Source organism: Penaeus chinensis, chromosome 7 (assembly GCF_019202785.1).
Source record: "Penaeus chinensis breed Huanghai No. 1 chromosome 7, ASM1920278v2, whole genome shotgun sequence".
Lineage (NCBI taxonomy): Eukaryota > Metazoa > Arthropoda > Malacostraca > Decapoda > Penaeidae > Penaeus > Penaeus chinensis.
Genome location: NC_061825.1, coordinates 13,253,594 through 13,269,729, shown reverse-complemented (window position 1 = coordinate 13,269,729; position 16,136 = coordinate 13,253,594). Strand labels below are relative to the sequence as shown.

At 36.1% G+C, this 16,136-nt stretch overlaps 2 protein-coding genes across 3 annotated transcripts in view; one reads left to right on the top strand and one right to left on the bottom strand.

The window, feature by feature from the left end:
* LOC125027172 (PMS1 protein homolog 1-like) overlaps positions 1–10,096 on the bottom strand; it is an 11,283-nt gene extending 1,187 nt beyond the window's left edge. Inside the window, exons 1-13 of one of the 2 annotated variants that reach the window (XM_047616077.1) lie at positions 10,009–10,096; positions 8,549–8,729; positions 7,552–7,672; positions 6,864–7,028; positions 6,417–6,579; positions 5,936–6,044; positions 5,563–5,688; positions 5,007–5,147; positions 2,852–3,982; positions 2,373–2,610; positions 1,809–1,950; positions 934–1,008; positions 218–565 (exon numbers count right to left, since the gene is read on the bottom strand). In XM_047616077.1, coding sequence (XP_047472033.1) covers positions 218–565; positions 934–1,008; positions 1,809–1,950; positions 2,373–2,610; positions 2,852–3,982; positions 5,007–5,147; positions 5,563–5,688; positions 5,936–6,044; positions 6,417–6,579; positions 6,864–7,028; positions 7,552–7,672; positions 8,549–8,686 — 2,897 coding nt within the window. In that variant the 5' untranslated portion in view covers positions 8,687–8,729; positions 10,009–10,096. The remainder of the gene's footprint in view (positions 1–217; positions 566–933; positions 1,009–1,808; positions 1,951–2,372; positions 2,611–2,851; positions 3,983–5,006; positions 5,148–5,562; positions 5,689–5,935; positions 6,045–6,416; positions 6,580–6,863; positions 7,029–7,551; positions 7,673–8,548; positions 8,730–10,008) is intronic. The other variant, XM_047616078.1, reaches the window with a different exon arrangement.
* A 1,119-nt stretch (positions 10,097–11,215) lies between these two features.
* Positions 11,216–14,628, top strand: LOC125027525 (DEAD-box ATP-dependent RNA helicase 12-like). Its single transcript, XM_047616609.1, has 3 exons — positions 11,216–11,400; positions 12,891–13,154; positions 14,128–14,628. The coding sequence occupies exons 2-3, from the start codon at positions 12,891–12,893 to the stop codon at positions 14,362–14,364; spliced, it is 501 nt and encodes a 166-aa protein (XP_047472565.1). The 5' UTR covers positions 11,216–11,400; the 3' UTR covers positions 14,365–14,628.
* Positions 14,629–16,136: the final 1,508 nt, after the last annotated feature.

Sequence of the window (16,136 nt, the reverse complement as noted above, 5' to 3'; positions counted from 1 at the left end):
TTGTTAGAAAGAGCAATGGTCATAGAAATATCACTATATATGAAAGTTACACAGGTAAATGAATATGGAAAAAATAAGCATTTTTTTTTCTTCTGCCTCTTTTACAAGATGTAGAGAACAATATTAGTAAATTAGCAAACACTATTTAGAATTCAATCCGAAAATCTCTTAACAGATCTCATACCAGACCTCTTTATTTATCACAACATTTAGATACCTTGCATTAAAGGGTATGGAATCTTTCAATTCCTTTGGCGTGAGGTTGAAGGTATTAAGGAGAGTACAAGACAGAACAGTTTCCTGCAGCCTGCTTGTGTTGAGGGCAGTAATAGTTCCTCCTTCCTGACACAGCCATCCTCCACAGTTAGCCAGAGACCCGATAAGCTCAAATGGACCTGGGCTATTAGCCTGACTGGATCTCTTCTTCAACTGCTGCTTAATCTTTTCAATGTCAACCTCTATGTTTTTAGTTTTGTTACTCGAAGGACATTTGACATTCTCAGGCACTTTTCTATGTCTCTTTCCGTCATCTTTAATGGCAACTGGTGTTAGTGGCCCCATAAACCTGAAACCATGACATTTAATGCTGTTAAGTTGGTATTAGGTAAATACTAATATTACTCTACTGTGCAACAGACAATATCAAATAAAATTCTAAACTTAAAAAATCATACCTAAAGAATTCTTTGCATGATTACTTAGTCAAACGATTATTTTGTAAAATACAGTCTTTGCAATAAAATTTCTTCATAAAATAATGTTGTAAGATGTACAAAGGAAACTTCTCAATACAAAAAAAAAAAAAAATATACACATTAAATTCAGTCTTTAAAGGTATATCTATAATAAATAAAGATCAAGATAAGACTCTTAGAGAGAGGTATCCCACATTTTCTATTTTCTACTGTAATGTCATACACTCAATTTACTCACTTATCTAAAGTGGCCCGACTTATGTTCGATTTTTCAAAGATGGAGTCATTATGGCTACGTTTCTCACGAATCTTTCTGAAAAGTAAATTTTCATTAAAAAGGTTAATACTGAGAGATTAAAACCAAGTAGCATCGTGGGACCTTTTTCTAACCAAGAAACAAAAAAAAAACACTATATTCAATATATTTATGAAATGTCAATTTCTGAAGGTATAACACTTCCAAACCATAAAATTCCTAATAAATCCATGTCACTGTAATTTATGGTGAATTTTGTTGCAAACAGATGATTCCACAAGTGCTCAAACACCTTGGAAATAATTAGAAGGCCCTTGTGCCTGCACTTGATTTCCGCATTCCTTGAATTTTCAGAAAAAAACATTTCTTCCAAAACTATCAATATCCATATGATTATTATTATTGTTGACATTATACTTATTATATTACTGAAATACTAATGACAATAAAAGCAGTAAAATAATATAAAAGATTCTTCTCAAAGGAAAAGGTTAACGGGTGAGATAAGTAGGAATAACAGTTGACACGTTGGTAACTAAGCACTTGTGGAGCCATCTATGTGTAAACACAATTTATTACCTAAATTGCAGTGGACGTGGACATATATATCATACCATCCACAGCCACTGAGTTAAAATAATTCCAAAGATTAGACATATCTCTTCTCATTACATTTTCCCGATTACTTGTCAGTCCTTTCCCCACATTCATACATATATATCATATACTCCCATTTAAATTAGCATTACTATTAGGTTCAGGATCCTTATATTTAAAAAAAATAAACATCAACATGCACTTGAATACACTCGGAGGTAGAAACTGCCAAAACATTAGCTCTGCAACATATTCCTGACCTTATTTCTTCTTGATATCTTCTGCTTTCTTCATTAGATAAGCCTTTGTAGTACTCCTTGGTATCTGCATCAGCTACTTTCCACCTGTCTGCCATGGCCCTAGCGATAAAGGCAAAATCTTTTCCAGGATTTTCACGTAACACTGTAATGTCAAGGTATGGATAATGGCTAATTATATACATACACATATAAGCTGTAACAAATTTTTAATTTATTTTCAATTGTGACAATGTTAAGGGGAACAATATATAACACTCTTTGGTCAAGTTAATATCACTGTGATTACTAACAGTAAACAAATAAAATTATATTTATAACAATAACAATAATAACAACAAATTAGTTCACTAAATGTAATCAATAAAAAAAACACAACAAATATAATATAAGATATTAAATTCAATATAAATATAAGATATTCAATTACATATACTCATGAGCAATAAGATAACAACTCCTACATTCAGATCAAACATAACCAATAAATCATGGAAATAGACTATGATAAAGGAATCCCAAAAATATAAACAGTTTACATATCAAAAAAGAACAGTCATATCTTACCTGTTCTTCTAATATCTCTTGAATAAAGAATAAATGCACTGGCAGGTCTCTTCACAGATTTCCCCTGCACATACTCATAACTGGTTGGACTCAGTGACTCGTGCTTCATTTTCTTGCTCGGTACTGGAGAGAGCTGCTTCCCAGGGGATGGTGGCTGGAGGCGCTTGAATGCATTTGTGGTGACTGGGGTCTCTTGGACATGGTCTTCCTGGATCTTGGGAGTCACAATCTGGACTGTCTGAAATATTTATCAATATATACACACATACTACATTGGCAGTGGATGAATGAGAGAGTAAAATGAAAAAAAAAAAATAGATGAAATGGTTTCAGTAATTTTACAGTGTTTATTTATTTAGTAATTAAAGCAAAAATCTTCTATTTCTATTTCTTTGTTTAAATTACTTGGTTCAGTCTAGGATAAAGTGCACAAATTTCTAACAGAGCTGAGAAGCACATCCCTTTCTTTAAAAGCTTACCTGTATGTTTCCTCCCATGGTTAAATGGCCCCTGCTCCAACTGCCTGCAAGGTTGCTTTTCTCCTTTTCAGTGGTTAAAGAAATCTGCTTTTCTTGGACTTCTGTTCTTGATGTTACAGCACTTTCTGAACCCTTAGAAAGATCTTGTTGAACTTCTCGACTGGAAAGGTTAACTTTATTAGCATTTTGTAAAGGCTGAACCAGATCACTTGAGCTTTCAGAAATATCATTCATTTCAAGTGGCTTTATCTGAAAAACTGGGACACCATCGTCACCCACAACTGTTTTGTGTAATTGACTCGAGAGGTCTTTACTGGGAGACTGCTGTGTGTGCTTGTTTTCATCTTTATGAGAAGCAATGTCCATGCTTTTATCAAAATCTTCGCTGCTAACCTCTTGCCTTCCTTCAATGTGGGAACTCTTTTTAGATGAGTTAGAACTGAAGGAAAATGTATTTTCAGAAGGACATATGAAGCTCAAATTGTCATCACCAGCATTATGTTTCTTTGGTGTGCTGCCTTCACTATGGATTGTGCTTAGTGAGAGTGATGGCAGCCGTCTGTCTCCTAGCTCATGTGATTTGGAGTCCTGTGTACTTGTCAGATAAGACCTGCTAACTGTTTCTATCCTGCTTTCATCATCAGGTTTAGCTAATTTTAAAACTTTATCTCTAAGCGGAGTATGAGAATACTGTTCATCTCTAGTAGCAGGCTGACTAAATGGGTTTGGGCTATCTTTAACTTGCATAGGCCTAGTTGTTCTATTATCAACATTTGATGGGGTAAGATTGCAATTTTCAAAAAAGTTATCATTTTCTTTGTCATTGTAAATGCAGTAATCTTTTGATAGCCTTTCCTCTAATTTGCAACCATCTGCAGCTTTTACATGCTGTTCCTCTTGTTTCTCTTCCTCCTTTAAAGACTCTGCCAAAAACTCATCCAAAATTTCTAATTCATTTCTGGAATTACTGTCCGATCCTTGCTTTTGTGTAACACATGCTAAGGTGCAGGTGATATCTGTGTCTGCAGCGACAGACTCTGAGCCATTTTTCTTGTGACTGGGCTTCTTTGTCGTTTCCAAGGGACCATATATATTTTCTAGTATTTCTTTTAAAGATTCAAGTGCAGTTTCCTGAGGATTTGAGAAAAAAACATAAATAAAGCAAGAAAAATGCAAGGTAAAAACAATATAATGCCCAATTTTCAGATGAAATACTTCATCTGAACATCTTGGAACCTAAAAGTAGAATTCCACACACGTGTTTTTGAAACCTATCTGCCAACTGAGCCTTGGCAAAGTACTTTTCCTTCAAAATCACCTCTCAAAGCAAGTTTGCTTCAGTTACAGAATTATCAAACAAAAAGCAAAATATAGGCAAACTATTTGCTCAGACAACAAAGATCTGCCATTTAAAGTGGAAAAGAAATGGATTAAACCACGGAAAACCATACTTCAATTGCACTAAACAAACAAAAACAGCTGTGGTCCTATCACATTCATCAACTTCATTGGTCTGTTGTTGAATAAAAGTAGCTGAATAAAAATGGCCCATGATCACATTTTTTACTGTACCAATATAACACATGAATAATTTTGGATTATTAAACATATTTTTCTTTTTGGCTTTTAAAAACTATGTGTATGTAAGCATTATATTATAGATTACAAGAACTACAAATTGTAATTTTATATGTATGTTAAGATTTTTTTTTCTAAGTTATTAGTTATCTTTTAGCTTGAACACTTTAATCACATAATTGAATATGCACTCTTGATTTTAATGAATGAGAGTTGAGTTCTTACTGATAATACTAGCTCTGACATAATTTCTATTGTAACCTTTCTCTGTACTCATCTTATGTGACATACTGTATAACTATGTTTACTGGTATAGGTATATATATATACCTACTCTGAAAAGAACTTGGACCTTTACCACTCTAGATATGACATAAAATGAGCAGTACCTAACAAATTTGACAAGACCCAATAAAAGAAATGTCAATCCCTTGTTAGGAAGACTAGTCACATATGTATAAGCATGTTTACTGTTGCTGCATTATGCTACCTTACATTCTGGCAGAACTTTAGAGAAATACTCCAAAAAACAATTACAAACAGTTATACCAGTAAATCAAATTCCTTTTAACCTTACCTCATCTTTCAGCAGGACCTTATTCTTGTTAGGCTCTAAATTAACATCAAGATCATCAGGCGAAAGTACCAGAGATATGACTCCTATTGGGTAGCGACCATGGCAGCCTTCCGAAGCTTGGCTGAAGTGTGCTTTTACCATCTGGTGGATTTCAATAATCTTTATTAGTATAACACACCTGATGGTATTTAGTAATAATTTGATAATAGTTACATGATCAATATATTCATTCCTTAGAAAAAATGCTCTGTTACAGTACACTGCAGGATATACCATTATTTGAACCTCTCCATGCAGTTTCCAATAAAACTTATATAAAGTCCTGAAGTGCTTGTTATGTGGCAAGTATATGATGTTAATTTGATAGATTACTTAACATTCAATAAATACACTCCACTATAAGCTGTAATTTGCTGGTTGCTTATTATCTTGTTTTTATAAAATTCTTTGCCTCTGTGTTTTTCATTTTCTGCCGAGCATGCAAATATTTCTGTCATCACTTGGTACTGTCTTACTTACTCTAATTAATTCATACGTAACTAATGACTTCCAGTACCTTTTCCATGGATTTGTGACTAACTGGACGGCGGTTTACTATAACAAAGAGACGGTCAGCACAGGATCTACTGGTAGCCTGATCTGCGCAGAAGCCACGATCAGGCAGATAAACCTCTAACTTTACCTGAAATTGAAAGATATGTAAATAGAGAACAGAAAATATAGAATCCCTACACCACCAAGCACCAAAAAACTGATCACTCTTTTCTTATAAAATAAATGCTGAACAGTAGCAGTATTTTCTGTGAAAAAAAGTAAATAATGTTTCTATTACTTATTAAATAAATGATATAATAATAAATCCAATATAATTATAATAATATATCTATATAATAGGGATCTCATTCTTAAAACCTTGTAATTTTACATACACCTTCAACTTCCTTTGACTCTGCCTTCAACTTCTTGTACACTGTAGGAAAAATATTCATGAGGGAATGTTGAATGCCTTTAGCTGAGTTCTTCTGTATCATAGTATTTCTGAAACAAAAAGAAAGATCTTCATATTCTTTAACTTCAAATGGTGGTATTTACAATTCTACTAAATGTTTATTGGGTCAAAAGGCCAAATGTTGCTGATGACTATCTTGGTATCAGCTACAAGTGCCTAATAATTTTGGTATCAGTATGCGGTCTTATTCATGAGGGATTTAATATTTCTTCATCTTATTAGGCTTTACCATAAATGAAAGATTTCTCCCTAGCAGAAGATTTAGACCTATTAATTAACGTTATATTCATTTAAGATTTCCAATGGCATAAACAGCACTTCTTTTGTTAACCAATCAAGATTACCAACAGAGCAACAACACATTTCCAAGACAAGATACAACTGTTTTTTAATAAACTTACTTTTCATGAACTAATGTTAAGTGTACTTCTGGAGCAGCAATACAAAATGACAGCATCAAATCCTCCACTTTCTTTAACTCCTCTTTCCGTCGCTTTGGGTTGTTATAGTACTGTCGTCTTACTGGCACATTCTTGAAGAGGTTGCTCACTACAATAGATGTTCCTGAAGCCACAAAGAAATCCAAGATATAATCAAATACCTACTAACTACATTATTAACACATTTAACTGCAAAAGGTAATATAAGATAATTAACATTTTAAAAATATAGCTACAGCTTCCATATTAACCGATTCTTTTTCCATGTCATTCCTTACAATTTCCATTTCCTTTTTCAATAAATCATTTGCTTTACTTCATAAGTGAATCCTAATTATGGATCATCTTTATATATACAAGGTCCACTACTAGTTTGTACGAAACCTGGAAACTCACACTCACACCTACCCTTGGGAGTAGCTGCTGGCTTTTTGGTAGCCACATCACCCTGGTGTGTAAATGTGTAAATGTGGCCCATTGAACTCTCTTTCGTTTTGGTGGTGATAGTAACATCAGCAACAGCACAGAGTGAGGACAAAGCCTCTCCTCTGAATCCATACGAAGTCAAGGAAGCTGTGGATTAGTATATCATGTCATTACATCTTATAACTACTTTCAAACTTGAAATGAGCAGTTACTTGTTAAACTTCAACAATTTCTGAGGCACAATATAAAAATTATAAACAATTTTATCTTACTAATAATACTTATAATAGTAATACTATCATCATTATCAATCATAATAACAATAAAAACAACAGCAACAACAACAATAATGATAGTAATAAAGAACAAAATTGTAGTAATAATAATAATAATAATAATAATAATAATAATAATAATAATAATAATAATAATAATAACAATAATAACAACAATGACAACAACAACAATAACAATAAAAACATTATAAATAAAAACAAGCCACCTACTAGTACTCACAGACAGAAATTCATCCCCATCTATACAACACAGCAAAAATCTAACAAATCAGCAACACAGAATAAAACACTACAAGTTAGACTAAAACACAAACTTATTCAACCAACCACTTTTAATACAATTGTTGCAAAGTAAAACAGGTTATGAAACTTACACAGATCTGCAAAAGAAGAAATCTTTGATGTGAAATGGGGCTTTGCTACGACCTTGATATCCTCCTCGCTGATGCCTTTTCCATTGTCTCGGACTTCTAGCCTCACAAAGCCGTAGTTCTCCTATAAAGGCAAAATAGTAAATGTAGGATGATATATAAGAAGAAAATGATGTGTATGAAAGATTATGTATGTAAGATAATTAACATTTTAAAAATATTATTTATTATCTTAAATACACACAAAGTATTTAGATGATTTTAAGAAATATCAAACACCTTTCTTCTACATTTGCACTTTATACCTGGGGATAATCAAATAGATTAAATCAAGCTTAGATTAAGTTAGAATTTAATTATTTTCACAAGAATAAGTTTTGTTAGATTTCTATATTCAAATTAGGTTTAGACTCATGTAAAGAAAGAGCAATAGACAAACTCTAATGAGGTTAAATGAATACAACAAAATCTAATTGTGGTCTAAGTTCAAGAATTAATAAGGCAGAATAATGTCTGAAATTGCTTGTAACAAAAATGTATAAAATAAATATGAGAAATGCAATATATTCAATGAAACCATTTCTTGGGTAAAAATGACATATAAATTATGTTCAAGCAGTCTATTACTCAATGTAATGCTAAAATTTAGCAAGCACATTCTAAGTAGAAATAAGCACAACAAAATATACATATATATATATATATATATATATATATATATATATATATATATATGTATATATGTATATATGTATATATGTATATAAGTATATGTATATATATATATATATATATATATATATATATATATTATATATAAGTAACCATTCACTCAGTTAAAAAATACAAAATTATATACATGTTGTTTTTTTACATAAACTACATAAAGAAACATAAATTGTAGTTTTTTTTTGGCCTAGTCATTTTCTCAGTATCAAAAAAATACAACAATATCACAAACAGAAAAATTACAAAAAACAATTTATCTTCTCTTTCTCACCAATCTTACTGACACTGTTGATGCCTCAGCATCAACAGCATTTTCAAGAAGCTCCTTAACGATGGACACCGGAGTAGTGATGACCTGAGTACTCTTGATGAGACGGATGGTATCTGCTGGCAAGGCACACAGGGCCATTTTCCTGAGGTTCAGTGCCACTTCTCAGCTGCCTTCATTGGCCCTGTCAAAATAAAGACTGATCCTTTAGTAAAGACTCGCTTTTTATCATATATTTGCTTTCCTTATATATATATATATATATATATATATATATATATATATATATATATATATATATAAGGAATAGGACCACATTAAGTAATACCAGATCTTCCACAAATCTGTATTTCACTGCATACTACCTAATAGTATGGTTTCATTGGTTCTTTATCTCCAATAATTTCGTTTTCTTTATATCCTACAATTCTACACTACATTACAATAAACCTTACTAAAAACCATGCACTGGCAATACTAACAAACTTGGTAAGAGTATTGTACATTTTAAGTTCACTATCCACTTATAATAAGTTTAGCCTTTGGACACAAACTAATGTTGTAATATTGGCAGCAACTAGTGATACAGCATCAAGCAATTACAGCCTCTGTGTCTGTTGGCAAATGTCAGCAGGCTTTCTCCACAAACCACATGCATTCTGGAAGACAGGGCTTGCACCAGAGTGGAATCTTTCTTACATGAGCAGGCAAGTTATTTTCAGAAGTCATACCTTGCACAGTAAAATTTTCAGTTTACCCAAAAATGTGCACTTCATTGTTGCACAATTAGGTAACATTTATGATGGATGATACATTATTCATATATTGTTTTTATACAATCAAAATGGGTTGTCATTGATGGCCCATCCTAGAATGGTTCAGTTTAATTGATATATCTTTCAAATGCACAGTAAACAGGCACATTAACAACTTCACATGGCTAACAGATAAGAAAGGAAGAACTTCACCATGACAAAGTTTCCAGTATGGAGTTTCCAGTCTGGGACTAAAGCACCCTGGAAATTACAAATACCATATCTAGCTGGTTGGACAAAAATACGGTACTCATAAAATACAGGCCACTTTGAACAACTCAGCCCAGAAATTTATGCCACATAAGAACACACAAGAAAAAGCGATTCAAAATTCCCCGCCGAGAATCAAAGGGCAAGGAAACTGCCAAAAAGAGTCAGATAGGAAAAGTGACTTGAATAATGTAATGTAACATCTACTTACTATAAAAATTTACACTTTCCTGTGTATACCCATGCCACGATACCAAACACAGGTTCGCGTCGAGCTTACTATAAAAATTACCAAGATAACCAACTGAAAGTATGGTTTAATAAAATGCAAACGATTTTATAATCAAAGTAGCCGAAAATAAAAGACTCTTCCTCACATTTTCCAACCGTTAATGCAAAATTATCACAAACGGAAACCTATCACAGGCGGAAAATTACCCAAAACGAGAATAGAGATCCTCACAAGTTCTCGCCTTCCCGCCTCCCTGTGTTTACTTTCCGCAGACGAAGGATTTCGAGGCTCATTTGACGCGAGATTTGAGTCAAATGAACGACTATTTCTTCTTGGTCTTAAATTCAAACATGTGTATACTCTGTGTGTGTGTGTGTGTGTGTGTGTGTGTGTGTGTGTGTGTGTGTGTGTGTGTGTGTGTGTGTGTGTGTGTGTGTGTGTGTGTGTGTGTGTGTGTGTGTGTGTGTGTGTGTGTGTGTGTGTGTGTGTGTGTGTGTGTGTGTGTGTGCGCGTGTGCGCGTGTGCGTGAGTGAGTGAGTGTGTGTGTGTGTGTGTGTGTGTCTGTGTGTGTGTGAGTGAGTGAGTTAGTGAGTGAGTATGTGTATATATCTGTGTGTGTATATATATCTGTGTGCGTGCGTGCGTGCGTGCGTGCATGCGTGCGTGTGTGTATGTATGTATGTGTGTGCGTGCGTGCGTGCGTGTGTGTTAGTGAGTGAGTGAGTGAGTGTGTGTGTGAGTGTGTGTGTGTGTGTGTATATATATATATATATATATATATATATATATATATCTGTCTGCTATTCATTCACATCTCTAAAGGAGAGAACACGTGCCCCTTGTACCCTCCCCCCCTCCCCACCATCCTAGACTACTTTTTTCTTTTTTTTTTTTATCTTAGCTTAACTAAAAATAACGTAAAAAACGAAAATCAGAAAGAAACGAAAGTTATAAACGAAGTAAAATGGTTAAGTAGGTCAGCCTATTAAGTAAAAAAAAAAAAAAACATTGCCCTTTAATTGGTCTTAACGATACTTCAGTATAGCAAGGGATTATTTTAATGTAAGAAAATGCGAAAAAGAAGTATGAACTAACTCTGCCTGCCCCTGGTGATTGTTATAAATCCATGGCAAAACAGCATAATCGTTGCTATAAGAAGTGCTTTAGTAAATAATTGCTGAATTCAATCCAAAATTTGGAAACATTCTGGCGTCCATTACGTTTACTACAAAGGTATCACGTCGTAATGCATATTTCAAATGACAAAATTACCATTTCAAGAATATTTTATATTCTATGCGTACTTATTCGACTCGTAATTATGCTGTGCCGTATCAGTTGCTCAGCCGCTGGTCACCTCTAGGTTAGAAATTATAATAAAAGCATTAACGATATTTAATGGAAACGACAGTTAACAAGCAGTTCCTTTCATGTTTGCATCGTGAAGGTAGCCACTCCTCCTGAGACTAGCAGATTGTTTATACTTTTTGGCCAGTAAGCAGATTGTCCCAAAAAGTTGAGTTGAGCTGCTACGTCATTCCGGTTGCTCTGTAACTGCAGTATGCGCGAATCTCGCTGAGCTGACCTGAAAATAGAAGGTAAGCAAATAAACAGTAATGGGTCTGTGTTACACATGGCAGATGTTTTTAGACTGAAAGGTTAATCTATACGGTATGGGCGCACATGAGAAGGGTAAATTGATGATATTCTGGCAGAGGGCTAAACTTTACAGTCCTCGGCACAAGTAGTAATTTGCAGACACGAGCGATAGCGCAACAAATATAAGGGAAAGGGTGGCGAAAAGCACCGCTCCCGAGTTTCTTGCCGTGTATACCGAGGTGAAAACTCTAGTCTGGCGAGTGCGTCCATATTGTAAATAATGGTATTTGTTATTGATTGAATATCGAAAATAGAGAATATAGCGAATGCAATGCAGTTTATAAAGGGGTAACTGTTACCGAGAGTGACGCTAACAAAACCAGAATGTTTATCTTTCCTCTACCCAGCGATCTTGGGGGGGGATGTGTGGGGAACCGGGGGTTGAAGGGGGGAGATAATGGATGGATGTCAACAGGAACCTGCACAATTCGAAGAAAATTGTTTATAAAACGTTAAAAAAATAAATTTTCGAAAACCCAAACTTTGTCCGACGGAGACAATAAAATAACTCCGAGTAAAAAAACGATATGCGCAAAAAGTCAGTTTTCAGATAAGGCGAGCTACATTTTGAACAATGCAATTATAATAAACTGTTTAGCTGCACGTAAGTAAACATTGTATCATGCGACCTAGAAAGCCGACTCAACCTTACCTATCTTCTATTTATTCCCTAGCCAGGGGGGGGGGGGCGAGCCCCTGTAACCCCCCTGTAACCCCCCTTTATTAGCACTTCGTGCCAAGTGACACATTGTTATAGAAAAAAGACACATACCGTCAGTGTGGAGATACAGATGAGCAGCACAATAACTCTTGTTTGAAATTGAAAGACGATTCGTAAGAAAAAAAAACGAGCAAGAGGTCAGCCTGGCCGCTTTTAGTGTTGCAAAAATTGCCTTTACCTACTATAATAAACATTTATCGATAACACTGTAATGGGTAATGTTCTAAAAAGTACGTGCATAATAACTTTTGACTTTGACCTACAGATGCAGTTTTATCGCGCAGTTTTTTTCGGTGCAACTAAGACTGAAGTCTTAACGCGTGACAGTCTACTCGTAGCATTTTTCACCAACTATTCTTTGCAGTAGCATATGATTTCGTATAAATGTTTTTTTCCTTTCGATATGACAATGTTGTGAGATTTTCCCAGTCTTAGTGCGGTCAATATCGGGGCTTTCAAACCGACTGTTGGGTCAATTTTCAAGGTTAATGTTACCGATATGTAGTGATTTTAATTTGTGGAATACCAAATATCGCCATCGGTAATGGTTGTTTCAACCAGCAATCTTTTATAAGGAAAATATATTATCACGACGGAGCGAATAAATCTAAGATTGTTGGCTGGCGTTCGGGACTTTGTCTCTGACGGGTGCGGTCCTCTTATAAACTTTTACCACCCGAATGAAAAACTTGTATCCTTACCTCCCAGATGGACTATGTGGCGGCTGCAGCTGGAGCAACGGTCATGGTCATCGTAGTCATAATTGCCGTGATGCTGTGCATGGCCTACAAGCCGTGGAATCTTGTGATCCAAGCCAGAGGGCCATCCGAAGTTGTACCTCTGTCTGACGGAGGAGCAGCAGGCGGCTATGCAGGTGGTGGTGGAGGCGGTGGTGGAGGCGGTGGTGGATGCGAAGATGGAGGAGGTGGTGGAGGCGATGACGGAGGTGGTGGTGGTGGCGGCAGAGATGAGGTAATATCATGAGTATGTCCGTCAGGATTAGGTTTATTGGAACTAGGTGATAAATTCACTTTTTTTCTTTTCTCTTAGCGGATAGGGAAATTAAAACCGAAAACCGCAAGCGTCTTGCTTCAATACTATAACAGTGTATGGAATTAAACGAAAAACACGCACAGCTATCGTATGTTACACAGCTATGAAATATTGTTGAGCGTAAGACATGAAGCACCTGAGTATACAAAGGAAGTTCGGGGGGAATGCAAAGGAAATAGATTTAAACGTATAGAAATATTAGGATTTGTCAGAGATTCCCCCCCCCCCCCCCACGTTTTTCCCGCTACGTGTCACCTCCCCCAGATTTCCGTGGAAGACGATCATGTGACGAGGATGTATCATGTCTTCCAGGCCTGGATTTAAGGGGCAGTATCCACTCCTTAGATATTTAGTTATCAATTCTTGTATTTTCTCTGTGCCATAGTTTTTCTTTTTTTTTTTCTTTTCTTTTCTTTCTTAATCCCGCTTTCCTTGCTACTTTTTATCCTTGTTATTGGAGCCCAGATTGTAGGGGAGGGGGGGGGGGACTTGGCGAATCAATTTCATTACATATGAATGGTAGAAAATAAAATGTGGCCATCGGTACCGATAATTGGTGACCCACAGGTTTTTTTCTGTCTCTAAACAGTCTTTCAAGTTTTCTACACTTCGTCCATAATCCAGCAGGGTGTATTTGAAAAGCTAGACAAACAGTAATCGCTGATCAAACCATTATTGGAACTTTCTCCGACCTTTGTATTCTTGCTTGTTAGACGACTTGGTTTGTGAATGTGAGTGAGGGAGGAAGTTGAGTGAGTGAATCTCCAGGCAAACGATGCGTTAGCACATAAAGTAGAAGCTTTCATATTAATCACGAATGAAAATCCTTATAATCCATAAAGAAATGACGTGGCAGGTAATTCACGACCTTTCCCCTTTCTCTTCTCCCCAGGATAAGAGAGACAGATCGAAGCGCCTCCAGTCCCACAGCCCCAACCCTCAGTCCAGGAGGCCTTCTCCCCAAGGCCTCTTCAGCGAGGAAGAACAGAAGATGAAAGCTCTTCCGTCAGCGCGTGTTACCCGGGATCAAGGCAAGAGTCGTGAACTGTCGATTTTGTTTTCTTTCATAGGAAGAACCTGTCTTGAAAATGATCTTGCCACACAATTGTATGGCATTAACTGTTTTTGAAAAATGCCAAAAGTTAATTAAATATACGGTGCGCGCACAATAGGAGTAGACATAGGAACTGCGGCAAATTAGTTCATGCATTCGTTCAGAGTAAAACATACAGACCAACAGAATATAACTAGTTAGAATTTTAATGTATTACTGTTCAAGCATTTTCCTCCAGTGTTAAGAATGGACTTTAATCTGTATTTCCTATAATAAGCAAATTTCTTGTAATTAGCAAATGTCTGAGAGCGAACCATCCTCAATAAAGGATGTAAGTGATTTGATAAATTTATTTACAGAAGTGTACATGCCCTACACAAAGCCAGGGTAAGATTCAATAACATCTATCCAAACTGGCTGTACTTCTATTTGTTGTAGAGGGCTGTCAGTCAAACTTTGGTTATACATGGCTGAAGGGTTGTGCCATTGTGCTTACATCATTCACATAACTAGATAAAAAAAAAAAAAAACTTTTATATCACTAATCATATCAAAGACAACACTAGTGTCTATAATAAAATTAATGTAACCAGCAAGTGCTGGTCTCTGGAAATTGCTATTTCATCGATAGGATGCATAATTTGTAAAATTATGCGATTTAGGCGCCTTGCACACTTTGCATTGGTGATATGAGACTGGCTTTACCTCCAAAACTACATCCTATACATAAAATATAGTATACTGGTATCCCATGTTATTGGTTATTGTAACCTGCTCTCTCCGCGACAGTCGATTATAGACTTTATATGGTTTCAGATCAGATGTCCCTGCAATGCTTTCAGAATGCCAGATGGTACGATGTCCATTTTTCTCCGTTTTTCGGTGGTCCTTACATGCCCTCATAATCTCGAAAACCGCTAAAAACACTCCCCCCCCCCCATTTCTATAAGAGATCCCCCTTAATCCCTTACCCGTTGTTGTCGTGGGGGACTTAGGATTCGATGACTGGGACACAATGCTGGAGATACCACCCGCCTTGGGGCTCAGCCCTCGACGCCACTAAATCTGCATGGTCTTTTTCTCCTCCTTTTTCGTTTCCATCCCTTTTACTATTCCCTTCTTAAGGTGTGAGAGCCGTGCTGAAAGGATGAAAGGATGATTTTGTGCCAGTCCTGAATGGCCCAAGGGAGCCATGGGCATGGTATCCCCCTGTTTTAGTTGTTTAGCCCTTACCCCTCAAGGGGACCCTGAGGGGTAAGGGCTCCCCGACCCCAGGCTCTCCTTTGACCACGACTTTGAACACTGCAACTATTACCCCCTCCTCAATGTTTACTAGTACATTATCCACCCAAGTCAACACTCAATCTCCAGGAGACATTCCTATACTACCAACATTCTCAATTTCATCACTGCTACCCCCACAATCTTCATCAATCACCCCATCCTCCCTTATTACTACTTTACAGCCATACGTCCCCATCCTTTTACCACACCCATCTCTACAATTACTCATTTTAGCCTAGCCAAATAGGACCCCCCTACAGCTCCTTACTCTGACAACCCTCTTCTTTTCCAGCAATGTCTCCAAAACCAAGTAGGCAAGTCTTTCCGTAGCGGACCCGATCGTTCCCGTATTGTCAGTTACATTTGAAAATCATGCTATAGCATTATCAACTCTAACTGATCTCTCAGGCAACCCCATTCTTGCTCACCTGCCTTATGGACTGTGATATCGATACAGTACTTCTCCATTCCTCCTAGAGGTCATCATAAGAATCCCACTAACATTGCCAAAATTACTTATCATAGACATGATCTTCCCTTTCATGTTTACATTGGTGGAGAAT